The sequence below is a fragment of the Humulus lupulus genome, chromosome 5 (genome assembly GCF_963169125.1).
Source record: "Humulus lupulus chromosome 5, drHumLupu1.1, whole genome shotgun sequence".
Lineage (NCBI taxonomy): Eukaryota > Viridiplantae > Streptophyta > Magnoliopsida > Rosales > Cannabaceae > Humulus > Humulus lupulus.
This window is the reverse complement of record NC_084797.1, coordinates 235235622-235250404: the sequence shown is the minus strand read 5'-3', so window position 1 is coordinate 235250404 and position 14783 is coordinate 235235622. Positions and strand designations below refer to the sequence as shown.

Below are 14783 nucleotides of genomic sequence, written 5' to 3'. Positions count from 1 at the left end.
CATTTTAATATTTTATGGGCTTTGTCTATACTTAGCCAAAATAGGAAACTGAAGATTAAAGGGAAAGAAACAAGAAGGAAGCATGCAAAACTCTCCCAAAACTCTCTCTCCCATTTTTCTCTTCTGCCTTATTTGGAGCTTGAGGGAAATTGAAGTTTTTGAGGAAACAAGCTTGGAAATTGAAGTCTGGAGTGTAGGATCAAACTAGTATCGTCTTGGGAACCATTGGGCAGCCATCAAGGTAATGATTTTGAGCTTCAATCTCTGAATTTTCTGAGTTCTTACTCTGTTTTTATGGTGTTTGGAGCTTAAGAGCTTGGGTATGGATTATTGGGATAGGTTGGAGTTTTGGAGAAAATTTTGGTTAGGTTATGTTGCCTTTGATGAGTAGAGTGTGTTTCTATGGTTAATTTTGGGTTTGGAGGTCTTGAGGGATGAATCTTTGGAGCTTTGGCTCGGGGAAATTCGAAGAGAAAACCTAGAATTTCGAAGTTCTGGTGTCAGCGTTGTAGCGCTAGGTTGGGAGCGCTACAATGCTAGGCTACGATTTTGGGGGGCTAGAGTCTCTAACTCTAGCGCTGTAGCACCCTATAGGTAGCGTTGTAGCGCTACTCAGCTTTCAAAACTTGATTTTTGGGTACTTTTTAGGGTTTTTGCTGAGGAGCTTGGGGGACAATTTCACCACCCCATTTGGTGGAATTAGAGGTCCCAAGGGCGCGGGATTGGGCTTTGGAATTTAAACTCATCAAGGTACCATTTGTGGATTGTGACTAGGTGTTCGCTAGGGCTCAGAACGGGATCGTGCTCGAGGGTCGTTCTTGTGTACGCTTACTTGGACCTGAGGTAAGGAAACTGCACCCAATACGTGTTATATGTGATTAGGGCTTGGCCCGACTGTTATATGTTATTATGAATAGGGCTTAGGCCCCAGGATGTTTATGCTAGGCTATTGTTTCACATGTTTGCTGATAAATGCTTAAGTGTTTTATGGTCATTGCATGAACACTATGGTTAGGGCATGTGGCCCCGTTAAATAGATATGTTTAGTATTGTGGAAAATAGGTATTCAGTGGCATTAGGCGATTAACGTGCATATGTGCTTAGTTATCGGGATGTGCCTATCCACATCTATTTTCTGTATTGAGGTATGTAATCCTGGATCAGGGCTTGACTTACGAGTCAAGGACGGTAATAGCGCGCTGCACACTGGTCGAAAGGCTTAGGCCTAAACAAGTAACGTACTATTACGTTGGTCGACTTTAAGGTCGATATTAAACCAATGGGGTTGGGCTAGCTCTATGGCTAGTGAGACAAAGCTAAGGGCGAGGGCCCCAGGTGACTTTATAGTCACGTAGCTAGGGCATAGGCCCCGAGAATTGGCTCTAAGGCCAATTAGTTAGGGCAGCGGCCCCAGGTTGATCCAATGATCATTTGCTTGAACCTAAATGATAGTATTTATTGGTTGTTATTACTGATTGTATTGAATGGGTATTTCAAGGTTTATATTCTTTATTCATGCATATGTTGAGTCTCGGCTCACAGGTGCTTTGTGGTGCATGTAAGGGAAAGGGAAAGCTTGACCAGCCATGAGTTGGAGAGCTTCGATGGTGGCGTGTACATATGCGGCTGCTCGACCACCACGGTCGAGGTTATCTCAGAGGAACTAGGGTGTTAGCCCTGTTTTGCCGCTTAGGCCGGCTGATGTAACCTTGATGTGTATAATTACTTCTTTTTTTTTAAGTTTAGTTGTAATATTTTGGGATCCCATGTTTATATAAAACTTTTGAAATAAAAGTCAGTGGTTCTTTGACCAAAATTTTTAACCCTAACTTTTGTCACTAACCTTAGTTACACATTTTAAACCAAATGACCTGATTAGCAGGTCTGACACAATTTTAAGTACACAGTGTAACGGTCTTGTATTAGGAGAGCGTCACAATATGCGTGTAAAAATACTATTTAAATCCTAATTTTGTCATTGTAAATTATCTAGAACTTTTCGAAAAATATTGATGTCATAATTGATTTACTTGCCTAAAACAGGCTTACTCTAGACTCTTCTTATAATTATTAATTAATAATATTTTTTTTAGATTTATGGTTCTATTTCGTGTTTTTTTGCATGTTGTGCTTTCAAACTTGTCGTGTTATGTCGTCATACTTGACATGTAGACCCGACACGACCCACAACATCATGTCATGTTTGGCCCAAATTCATATTTTGTGTGTCTTGTCGAGGAACTCATACGGTGCTTATGCCATATTAAAAAGCCTAATCCACATTTTTAGCTCTAACTTTGAGTATTTATAATCATATAATTAAAATAATTATAGAATATAAATTTAAATCTTATTAATTTGTTTTAAAATTTATGAGTTATAAATTTGAATATATATGTGTAGATATCAAAAATAATAATTAATAATTTTAATATAAATGTGTATAATGTATTGTTGAAAAAAAATATAAAAATAACTGAAATGATTTCATTTTCAAATAAAAAAGTGCATTTAACTTTCCGATTAATTCATTAATTACTAGAGAAGAAGTTAGGGTTTAAAGTTTAAACCCCAATGTCTTGGCTTTGGACCAAAAATAAAAATAAAAAATGCTTTGGTTGCGTTTGGTAACACTTAAAAAATAATTTTTTATTTAATTAATTAAAAATTTGACAATTAAACATAAAATGTGTTTGGTAACTCTATTTTTATTTATTATTTTTTTAAAATTTTAATTAAAATTTATTAAATTTTGAAAATAAAATTTTTTCATTTTCAAAATTTTTTTAAACCGTTTTTTATTTTTTTTTCCTTCTATTATTCAAATCAACACCTCATATTGTTAGATAAAAAATAAAAATAAAAGTTATCAAACACGTTTATTATTTTTTGTTTTTAAAAACAAAAAACAAAAATAGTTACCAAACATATTTTTATTTTTTAAAAACAAAGAAACAAAAATAAAATAATATTTCCATTTTTGTGTTTAAAAAATTTAAAAACAAAGGTTGTGTTTGGTAAAATTTTTGATGTTGTTTGGTAACACTTAAAAAAATAGTTTTTTATTTAATTAATTAAAAATTTGAAAATAAAACATAAAATGTGTTTGGTAACTCTATTTTTATTTATTATTTTTTAAAATTTTAATTAAAATTTATTAAATTTTGAAAATAGAATTTTTTCACTTTCAAAATTTTTTTAAACAGTTTTCAATTTTTCATTTCTTTTTTTTCTTCTCTTCTTCAAATCAACACCTTATATTGTTAAACAAAAACTAAAAGTTATCAAACGCGTTTATTATTTTTTATTTTTAAAAACAAGAAACAAAAATAGTTACCAAACATATTTTTATTGTTTAAAAATAAAGAAACAAAAATAAAATAATATTTCTATTTTTGTGTTTAGAAAATTCAAAAACAAAAATTTTACCAAACGGAGTTTTTGAATTTTTTAAACATAAAAATAGAAATATTATTTTTATTTTTGTTTTTTATTTTTAAAAAATAAAAATATGTTTAATAACTACTTTTGTTTTTTGTTTTTAAAAATAAAAAATAATAAATGCGTTTGATAACTTTTATTTTTATGTTTTGCTTAGCAATATAAAATGAGGTGGTGATTTGAAGAAGAGAATAAAAAAAAACTAAAAGTTGAAAACAATTTAAAAAAATTTTGAAAGTGAAAATTTTCTATTTTCAAATTTTAATAAATTTTGTTTACAATTTAAAAAAATAAAATATAAAAATAGAATTACCAAACACTATTTTATGTTTAATTGTCAAATTTTTAATTAATTAAATAAAAAATTATTTTTTTAATAGTTACCAAACAACACAAAGATTTTACCGAACACAACCTTTATAACTCCATAGAATTTTTCTCATGAGCTGACTTGTCAACTTCTTATTATTTGACATTTTGTTTTTCTTTTATTTAATTGCATTCCAAAAAAAATATATAGCTTTGACCCGAAACTTGCAATCACTTGACTGTACTCAATAAATAAAAATCTCATTACAATTAATGCAGCATCCAACTCTATCTCTAATTCGAGTGTGACCACAAGTGGTGGCCATCCTTGGCTTTATAACCAAGGGTACGGGTTTAAACCGGCCCAATGCAAATTTTGTAAATACTATACTTTTGTCAAGTATCCCTATTTTATTTTGTTGAGGATCGACACTTTTTTCTCCTTGTATTGCAGATCAAAATTTAAAGAAAAAGATTTGTACAATAACCAAAAGTATGTCCTTTGATGAACTGTGCTGGGTTGAAAATTTATATCTATACTATTAGTAAAAGAGCGCATAAGCAGCTCTTGGTGCATCTTTTTTTCCATTTTCACCTCTTAATTATTTTATATATTATATTTGTTGTTTAATAAAAAAAACATGTAATTCTTCATTTAAATAAGGTTATTTAGGTAATTTAAGTGTTTTTGTTTTGGACTTGGCTGATTTTTTTTTTTGGAAATTGTTTTGCCCAACACATCATCTATTCATCTATAAAAAAAAATTAGAAAGTGTTGGCTTTTTTTTGTGAATTTTTTACCTTCTCACTAGCAAATACTAGCAAATAGATTCCAAAAAAAAATTGTATGATATTACTTAAATACCCAAATCTAATATAGAAATTATACTTTTTTATGAAAACAAAATAAAATAAATATAAATTAGCATAAGGTTAAAAGTGGCAAAAACGTGGCAAAAATTAGCATAAATTTCTCCTCAACTTTGTGTGATATTACTCTTTCTCTCTCCTCACGTTAGGGAAGATACCAGACACAATTCGAATATGGCGAAAGCTCTAGCTCGGGAGAGGAATAAAAGGGGCAAGCATACCTAGGCTCCATAATTATTTTTTTCCTTTGCTCTTAAGCAGGCTTCTACCCACTCCATAATTTTTTTAGCTCCTTCTATCTCTTTCTCTTGCTATCTCATCATTTACATCATTATCTAAAATTTATCATAAAAGGATAAATTTATACCAGCCGCACGTGCTACGCCCTACTAGTTGTAAATAGAATTGTGGATCAATGACATGTTCCGCATTTAAAATACAAGGTTCCCACCAAAGATTGCTGCCATTAAAGTTGACCAGCTCTTTTTCATCTACTTAAGCACCCAACGGCCATCGATTGGGTGGAATTTCATTAGAAGTAAACACATGTTCTGAATTAGTAACATTCCCCCAACAAAAAATATAAAGATAAATCTAAAATCTGCACTGGTCACTTTAATAATGCACTTCAAACAGGGGAGATGAACCATAATAGTAGTCTCAGTGATCACATATTTTTATTTACACAGCATTAACTGTCATTATAAATAGTACTTCAGCTGGTTTTGGGGAAAGGTTGGATAACTCGAGTCTTCCAAATTATATGTAATAAAAAGCTATTTGGGGTTGGTCAAGTTTATGCTAAAATCCCACAGTTCCTTAGCCAATTTAGCATCTTTAGCCAGAAGGGTCGGATTTGATTTATTGTTGTCGACGAAATACTCACCGCTTACTCCCTTGACCTGTGGATGCAATGCCACATAGCATTGTGTTGATGCTCCCTATAAAAAACCGTCAAAAATTCGTTAGGAAAACAAGTGAGGTTGCAAGAATGCTGGAACAGGTAATACACAATGATCCAGAGTAGTCTGTTCATGGTCTGATAAGATAGATAAAACATACCTGCTGAACATTTTTAAGGAAATATTTACCAACTGCATTAGCAACAGCTGCATCAAACCGAAAGCAAAGGACAAATCAATAAGAAGCCATGCATTTCTAAATGCAAAGAATTTGGAGGAAAATAGATTCACAGCAGCTGATCATAATAACATTGCATTGTAGCATAATCATTCTGGAATCAATAAGGTTCTGGCTTTTTGATATTAAATCTGTTAACAAAGCCTGTTTCCTAATATATGACTAGAAGCATTCCCCAATAAATGAACATCTATATCAAAATTATTCCAAGCCAGAGTTTGACCATAATCTATATAAGAACATGTGTAAATAAATAAATATATGCAAAGAGTTTCGGGATATACTATTCAAGATACTGTGATGGCGCAGAAGATTGGTAATAATTGATCCAGGATGAAGAGCATTAACAGTAATATCAATTCCTTCTGCCTGTTGAAAAAAAAAGAAAGGGAGAGAGAACAGTCAAACATTTTGTCTCATAGAATTGGATGGTTATGGATAGAAGTGCTAACAGAAGGGACTGCATATGTAGATTGAATACACAGTATAAACTAAAGACTTGGCGATTTTTTTTCCAACAAAGTACATATTTACAGTTGATAAATCCTTGCATGCGCTATAGCCTTGCTCTTTCATATGAAATGAATAAAAAAAATTACATTTATCATTTTTTTCAGCTTATTCTTTACAAGCACATGCGGCTCTTTAAAAGTTTCAGAAAGTTCATTACTATGCATTAGGAACGATATCATTAAATTACCGATCATCTAAAATACGATAGCTAAATCGATGCATTGCAAGTTCAAACTAAGTACCTTCAGATGCATTGCAAGTTCACTAGCATGCAGTATGTTGGCAAGCTTTGATTGTCCATAAGCATACATGCTGCTATAACTGTAATATTCAATGAAATTCAAACATCATTTGATGACCTCAGAAAATAAATTCATAAGTTGCTGCAACAGAAGTAGATGGGTTAAACTGTCAGAATGGGACCTCGATTCATCATCAATCTTATCGAATCGTATCCCTTCTTTATATGGAAATCTGTGAGCCTCAGAGGACAAAATAACAATTCTTCCCTCCCTGCCACTTTCTTGTACCGTCTTTTTCATGGTCTCCAATAGAAGGTTCGTCAAAAGAAAATGACCTACAAAAGGGTAATGAAAGAACTCTAAGATACCACTTCCACAGAAAATCAAAGAATAGGAATTTTGAAGTAATTAAAAAAAAAGGCTTATAAACAAGATATAGATTGCCACTGTTTATAGTCTGATCTTTTCATACCTAAATGGTTAGTTGCAAACTGCAATTCAATGCCATCTTTGGAACGCATGAATGGAGTTGCCATCACCCCTGCATTGTTACTGTCACAGAGGAGGGAATATTACTTGTTGATGCAAAAATCCAACGCTGGAATAAACATATGTTTCTCTGTTTAATTCTGTTTCATGTAACAAAAATAATAGAGCATAGAGCACGAAGAAGATAATCACCATCATAGATAAAGAGGAAAAAAAAGTGTGAATGGAGCCAGCCAGCTACCGAGCCAGTATGAAAAATATAATTTAACTACAACACTTCCAACATAAATTCTTACACAAGGAGATTCAGAGGTAGACCAGACGATTTGTATTCTGATGCAAATTTCCGAACTGATTCCAATGAGCTAAGATCTAGTTCCATGACATCAAGTTTAGCAGTTGGGATTTCCTTAGATATTTCATCTTTCACATTCCTTCCAGCATCCAAATTTCTTACAGCCATTATGACATGAACACCGCGCAAAGCAAATACTCGTGTTGTCTCTTCGCCGAGACCACTTGATGCTCCTAAATACAAAAAATGAAGGTGAAAAATCAGAACGCAAATGGCCAGATATAACCACTGCAATCAATGAAGTCTAAAGTGTACAAACTACAAAAGCTAACAGATTAGACTCTACCAACTCTGAGAAAAAACTAATGTTTTGATGCACAGATTTTACGAGGTGATAATGCCAAAGTTAAGTAAAATCAACAAATTTATGTGTTTTTTGTATGAATTCTATGTCGTTCCTCAAAAGTTGTGATTCTTAACGTGAGATTTTTTATTAAAACACTTTGTGAACGAGATTTCATCTAGATAAGACGTTAAATCAGATAAGAATAAGTTCCCAAAATCTCTTCTAAAACCAAGCGAAGATGACAAGATGTGGCCAGGCTTGGACTGCATAAAATCGTTGATCATGCATGTTAATCCTCTTGATTTTAGCCAATACTCTTGATTTTAGCCAAAAGATCAAAGCCCAGAATCAGCATGAAACACCATAATGTCTTTGGAAACCCCATCTCAATACCATCTATTGGAAAATATATCATATAAAGCATCAGATTCAAACAAAACCCAAAAATAACCATAAACAGAACTGAAAAGTAAAGTTTCGTCCTTCTCAAAACATTTATCAAACCCAAATCTGCCAGACACCCAACTGAGTAAGAAACAACGAACTATCGTAATATACTCAAATCAAGCACACTCCACTCCAGTGAGCTTGCTCAGTTGTTCAAGTAATAACTTAACTCTTACAAAGGCACAACCTTTTTTCTTTTTCCAGTGATTATTTATTCATCACACAGAAAAAAGAAAATGAATTCAACAGATAACACAAAAAAACCAGATTCCAAAAAGAAGACCTGTAACAATGGCAGTGAGACCGGTTCCATCGATCCCTTGAGTGACTTCCTCTGCCGTAGAACGAGCAGAGAACCCAGATGGCCCTTTCCACCCAAATATCCACATTCGCCCAGATTAAGCTCAAACTGCACCAACCCAAATCCAAGTTAGCTAAAACTTCCACATTCAAAAGTCAAAACTCAACTCAATGTGAGAGAAAGCTAACCTCGTAATTTACACTCAGATTACCTCGGATGTCTCTTTGTTGGTGTCGATGTTGATGTTGACGTTGATATTTACAAAGAATGTATTTGGCAGCTAGCTAGAATGAGAAGGATAATGCTGCAATGGTGGCTGAGTTTGAATCCATGCTCTACAATTTATATGATGACGATGAAGAATGAGAGAAAATGAGTGGAGATTCGGCTGTCGTATCTGCATAAAACGACAAGTGTTATTGTGAATGCGGGTGTAGGTGATTACTGCTCGCCTCTTTGATTGATTGATGTGATTTGAATCTAACACGTGTAAGAAGATAAATGTTTTGTGAACACGGCTGTAGCTGATTATACAAAAAGCATTATTTATTCATCATGACTGATCGCTCTATTTTATTTATTATTTGAAAGGAATACGACGAGCCAGAGCCATTGTGCATTTACTATTATTTATTTTTTTTAGAAAATTTCTTTTACCATTTATAGCTTGGAAATTTCCATCTTTAGTTTTCAACGGCTTAAAATCATTTCAAATACTCACATTAATATATGTATAAATTATAAATGGGTAATTTTTTATTTTAAAAATTAATTATTATTAAGTTTTGTACTTTTAAAGTTGAGAGTGTAACTTTATAATTTTTCATATAGAGTAGAGAAAATATTATTGGTAAATAATAATTAATTTTTTATAGTATAATTTAATAATGTTGTAAATGACTACATTAGGATTTTTACCATAAATATTTCTATTTTGTATTATTATTTTTTATCTAATCAGGTACTAAGATGTGACACTGATAGAATATGTATATATTTATTTAGCGTATATGTATATATTTAGACTGTAGTATATGTATATATTTAGACTGTAGTTAATTGTGTTTATTAGGTAATATTTGTTTCCTCATTATTAGCCTAATATCAAGCTTGTAATCGTGGACAATTGTTGTATATTATGAACCTTTGACTATCAATGAAAGGCAGGGAATTATATTCTTTCAGACACCATCAACATAATTATCAATCAAGGACTAATTGCATACCAAAATATTAATGGTAGGAATTTTCGCCACAATTATCATTTTATGGAATAATTACACTTAGTTTGTATTTCTGATTTTATTTACAAAATATATTGTATTATTGGATTTTCAAGTTTTATATAAATACCAAACTTTTTTTTGTCATTACACTCTCCATGGTGTTTACTCTTGATCCTAGATGTTGACCACTGCTCATCAGAGCTCATCAGAGTGGTACATTCGTTGACCCCATGGAAGCATGTTCGTCGATGACCTTGCTGCCTGAAACTACTAAACGATGGTGCACAGACTAGTTAAAGACATTGAAGGCATGAATTTGACTGGATTTTCCAACCAACTTTGACCACTCCAAGGCCGATAGGTGGTACCATTGGAACAAGTATTTTAAGGGGCATAAAACCCATCAACCTATTTCTCCTTTATCGTCGTCGTTTTCTAATGAGATCGTGGGTATATCTGTCACTTCAGAAACATTTTCCCGTGATACCAATATCCGTCTCTTTGAGGAGGACATTTTGGTATATACCAAGCCCGTGTCTTCTTATCATCGTTGGAGAAGATTATTATAATTGTATTGTAGTTTTATATTTGGTTAGCCAAAAAGTAACTAAAATATAAAAAATGGCACACAATTCAAAACCAATTAACCTAATGAGTTTCCAAAAAAATTGTTTGTTATTTTACACTTAAAAGTTACTAGATTAATATCCTAAACAAGTATTTTTAAATGGTCCTTTGGCAAAATGACCTATTTATTGAAGTCAGTTTGCACTCTGATCTCGATTTGATAATTTTTTTCAAAATGGTATCCGACACCTCAGACAGTTGGTCAAAATTTTTTAGATAGCTAGTAAAAAAATTCAAACAATTAGTGGAAATTTTAGACAAAGGTTATTTGCAAAAAATTATCAAAACTAGACCAGAGTGCATAATAACTTCAAAATAGATGTCATTTTCACCAATTACTCATTTTAAAAAGCAACTTTCATAGGTTTCTAAAATAGCTTATAGAATAACCAAAAGGTGTCTTAATAATGTTACCAAATATTACTTTCAATTATAACCTACCAAATAGTAACATCAAAAACAAGTTATAAGATAGTACCACAATAATTCATTCATTAGGTTGATTGGTTTTAAATTATATTTACGTTTTGACTTTTAGTTTTTTTTAATAAGAAAACCAAATAGAAAAGTAACTAAAAATTATATTATTTATAATATTTTATGATAACTTTTAAATGTAAAAAAAAACACATTTTTTGGTAACTCAATACTAAGTTACCGAATAGTACCTAAAAACTAAGTCATGCTCTAAAAGGTGAACAATAGGTATCATAAATGGTTTCAAAGACAATCAAATTATAACTTTTAAAACCTAGAAGAAATCCTTCCTCTTTTTGCTCATTGAGTTGGCAAATGCCCACTTTTTTGAACAACTATTTTGTAAGATGTATTATGAGAAAGGAAACTAAAAGGTAAATAGACACTAGAGGTCTCCAATTTGTCTTAATTGTTACTTAAATTTTAGAACACATAAATTTATATATTCAACTAATTGCTACACATTAGTCCCTTCACCTATTTATCATTCAAAAAAATTGCATGTGAAATGAGTTAGGTTTTATTTGTGTCTTTTTAGTTTATAAGAGTTACAAGAATATTGGCTTAGACTAGACACTAAAGTATCTATTATAAGAGTTACAAGAATATTGGCTTAGACTAGAAACAACTTTCTAAGAAACCAAAACTTATTTAAGGAAAATGTGAAATTCGCTATAATAATTCTAAATCGTATACAATACAAGCATTATTATTTCACTATTCGTATTTTCAAAGTCTCTCAGAACTTGTGTGATTAATCGTGAACATGCACAAGAAGTGTCCCATATTGATTTTGATACTCTTCCTTCTCACTTTTCAGATCATAAAATTAGTAAGATTTAATTTTTTTCATTGTGTAATGAAAAAGTTTGGGATAAGATTTAATTCGTTTTCTTAGGTCATTTTTTTTATAACACACAAATTTTTGAGATATTTCTATAATTAATTAATTTATTTCTAAAAATTTATTAATAATGTAAACTTTAACAGACTATTTTGATTAGGCTAAAACTAATATTGCAAAATATTAATACATTTGTAAAATAATGATAATACTAAAATATGAAAATTTGAAAAGGAAATTAAACAAGTTAAGAAGCTACCATTAATACCATTAAAAAGAATCCTCCATTAATAACAAAAAGAAGTCTCAAATTCTAAATAAATAAAAATAATAATACATCATAAATACTGGATAATGTACACACATTAATTTTCACACTACCACCAAAATACAATACACAAAAAGAAGAAGACTCAAAAAAGAAAAGAGAAGAAAAAACTAGGCGTCTCAACACTCAAAAGAGACTTGAAACTCAAACCCTGGAAGACTTGAAAGGAATGGCTCTGATGACAATCTGGTGGTACACAGCAGCAAGAGCAGCTCCAATGAAGGGTCCAACCCAGAAGATCCACTGCAACAAAGCACAAGAATTTGAGTCAAGATATTCAAAAGAAGGAAAAATTGTAAGAAGGGGTTTGGAAGGTTTGATCAGAATATGCTTACATGGTCATCCCAGGCATGGTCTTTGTTGAAGATGATTGCAGCTCCAAGACTCCTTGCAGGGTTGATACCAGTTCCAGTAATTGGGATAGTTGCCAAGTGAACCAAAAACACTGCAAACCCAATTGGGAGTGGAGCCAAGATCTGTCCCACAAGACCAAAAAAAGACACAAAAATCAGAACTAAAATATCACAACAAGGTTGCCTGCCTTGTTTCCTGCGCTGAAACATTAATTATTTGCTAGAATTGTTATGACCAACCTCTCACTCTTATTATTATGGCACTGTTTTCCACTAAAGTTGCTAGGGTTTGGAGACAAAAAAATAAACTCCAAGAAAAATCTAAAGAACACAAAAGCAACAAGAGTTAGAAGTGTGAGAAAGAAGACTTACAGGGACATGAGAGTCTCTGGCGTTTCTCTTGGCATCAGTGGCTGAGAACACTGTGTAGACAAGGACAAAGGTGCCAACAATCTCAGCACCAAGACCATCACCCTTGGTGTAGCCTTTGTTAACAACGTTAGCTCCACCTCCCAACCTCTCAAAGGTTGAGGCATTCTCAAAGCCCTTCACAACACCAGCACCGCAGATGGCACCAAGGCACTGCATGATTATGTAGAAAACGGCTCTTGTGAGGGAGAGCTTCCTTGCCAAGAAGAGTCCAAAAGTTACAGCTGGGTTGATGTGTCCTCCTGTTCATACACAGACATACCATGCAGATCTAGTTTAGCTTAAGCTTTTCTTCAGAAAAATCACATCCAGAACAAACCCACTTGAGAAATATAACACAAAAACAAAAGGCTAGAGTTTTGAACCAAACAAACAAGCACATATGAAACTAAAAGAGGCTCCTTTTTCCAACAAAATTTAGCAAACATGAACCTGAAAAGAACCCCGTTTTTCTTAAGAAATAAAATAGGAAGTTGGATTATCAGAAAGGATTATTACCTGAGATACCAGCAGTGCAGTAGACAAGGGCAAAAATCATACCACCAAAGGCCCAAGCAATACCTTGAATGCCCACAGTAGAGCACTTGCTACCAGACTTATTCACACCCATTACAGTCAAGACAGTGATGTAAAGGAACAAGAAGGTAGCAATGAACTCTGCAATTCCAGCCCTGTAAAAGGACCATGATGAGAGCTCTCCTGGCTCAAACAAAGGAGCTGGTGGTGGCTCCTTGTAGTCTTTGTCTGTCTGAGCTGATGTTCCAATGGGCTGTCTCTCTGAGTACTTGTTAGCTCCAAGCTTAACATCCTCTTCCTTACCCTCCATTGTTAAAGCTCAAAAAAAACTCTCTTTCTCTTTCTCAAATTCTAAGCAAAGGTGCTGTATACTGAAGAAAGAATGGAACTTTATAGCAGATAAGCCTGTAATTTGGCCAGAGGTGAAAATGGGCCACCTCTTTTTCTAATATTAATATTATTTTTTTAAACTAAAGTGGCACATAATAATTGTGTTAGTAGTGGTTAAACAAGTGTCATGATTAAAAAATATTAAATTATTAAGGAGATCAGTAGGATTTTGGTGATGGTTCTGGAATGGCCAGAAAGGAAGTGGACACTTGACAGAGGGGTCCTGTTTTAGTTTTTATCTTTGTTGTTCTTATCCTCTCCTCAAGAGATTGTCACATTTCTTTTTCTTTTTCTTTTTCTTTTCCTATGGTTTATTGATTTTTATATGTACTTTTATTTAGTTTATTTATTCTCAGCCACTTTTATTTAGTTCACATATCCCTTCATAATTTAATACCCAACCTTAGTTAAAAAGAAAATTGTGTTATAAGAAAAGCAAAAAAAACAAAAAAACAGAAGTGGACCTTGTGGTCCCTTGTGGACATCCTCAGCTGAACAAACTTTCTTTTATTCTTTTTTTTTTTTTTTTGGAAATATTCTTTTATCTTTTTTGAGAGCTAATTTAAGGATGAGGAATTAGGAAAATAAAACATGTGCAATATTAATAAAAATCTTTTCTTTTCTTTGCAAACAATAATTATTTTGTATGGTTGGATGTGGCTGTAGAGTTGAGAGCAGGTGGAGAAAATTATTTTGTAAAAATTATAAAATGAAGTTTCTTTTTATGAGAAAATACTAGTTTGGCCTTGTATATTTTCAAATACATGATTGGTCTTTGTATTTTGCTAAATATCAATCCGGACTTGTAATTTATAAAATTAATCAAATTAGTATTTTATACTCAATTTTGGTAAAAAAAATTTCAAATATAATATGTTATTCTTAGCTCCTCAACCACTTTCTTCGTTTTTCTGAACTCATCGCATCACTAATGATTCGATAATTAATATTATAATTGAAAATATTTTGACTAAAATCGGGTCTAAGGTACTATTTTGATCAATTTTGTAAACACAACAAGGTCTGAAATATCATTTAACAAAACACAGGGTCGATTGCGTATTCGAAAATCATATTTTCTCTTTTTTTATTATTAAAATTAAGTAGTTTGAAAAGATTATATTTTTTTATGAGTAACTTAAAAGTGTATATATATAGGGGAATTTTTCTTTAGGAGTTTTACTTTAAACTCTACCGTTG

General features: G+C 32.1%; 2 protein-coding genes across 3 annotated transcripts; both read right to left on the bottom strand.

The window, feature by feature from the left end:
* Window positions 1-5203: 5203 nt before the first annotated feature.
* Window positions 5204-8753, bottom strand: LOC133778432 (short-chain dehydrogenase TIC 32, chloroplastic-like). 2 transcript variants are annotated; one of them, XM_062218359.1, is made up of 9 exons: window positions 8605-8753; window positions 8376-8501; window positions 7301-7532; window positions 6988-7067; window positions 6697-6850; window positions 6516-6594; window positions 6045-6129; window positions 5683-5729; window positions 5204-5561 (listed from the first exon to the last, which is right to left on the bottom strand). In XM_062218359.1, the coding sequence occupies exons 2-9, from the start codon at window positions 8479-8481 to the stop codon at window positions 5397-5399; spliced, it is 948 nt and encodes a 315-aa protein (XP_062074343.1). In that variant the 5' UTR covers window positions 8482-8501; window positions 8605-8753; the 3' UTR covers window positions 5204-5396. The 2 variants fall into 2 exon arrangements, with proteins under 2 accessions (XP_062074343.1, XP_062074342.1); XM_062218358.1 differs by having other exon boundaries at window positions 8582-8738.
* A 3052-nt stretch (window positions 8754-11805) lies between these two features.
* LOC133778431 (aquaporin PIP1-1) lies at window positions 11806-13609 on the bottom strand. Its single transcript, XM_062218357.1, has 4 exons — window positions 13176-13609; window positions 12621-12919; window positions 12231-12371; window positions 11806-12138 (listed from the first exon to the last, which is right to left on the bottom strand). Exons 1-4 carry the CDS (start codon window positions 13501-13503, stop codon window positions 12040-12042), a joined length of 867 nt encoding a protein of 288 aa, XP_062074341.1. The 5' UTR covers window positions 13504-13609; the 3' UTR covers window positions 11806-12039.
* Between the last annotated feature and the right edge of the window lie 1174 nt (window positions 13610-14783).

Coding starts and splice junctions, on each gene's coding strand:
- LOC133778432 (XM_062218359.1), bottom strand. CDS start 8,481: ATGTGGATATTTGGGTGGAAAGGGCCATCTGGGTTCTCTGCTCGTTCT. Junction 7,068..7,300: donor CTACCTCTGAATCTCCTTGT/GTAAGAATTTAT, acceptor CCTCTGTGACAG/TAACAATGCAGGGGTGATGG. Junction 5,562..5,682: donor TCCTTAAAAATGTTCAGCAG/GTATGTTTTATC, acceptor GGTTTTTTATAG/GGAGCATCAACACAATGCTA.
- LOC133778431 (XM_062218357.1), bottom strand. CDS start 13,503: ATGGAGGGTAAGGAAGAGGATGTTAAGCTTGGAGCTAACAAGTACTCA. Junction 12,920..13,175: donor CTGCACTGCTGGTATCTCAG/GTAATAATCCTT, acceptor GTGTATGAACAG/GAGGACACATCAACCCAGCT. Junction 12,139..12,230: donor ACCATGCCTGGGATGACCAT/GTAAGCATATTC, acceptor GCTTTGTTGCAG/TGGATCTTCTGGGTTGGACC.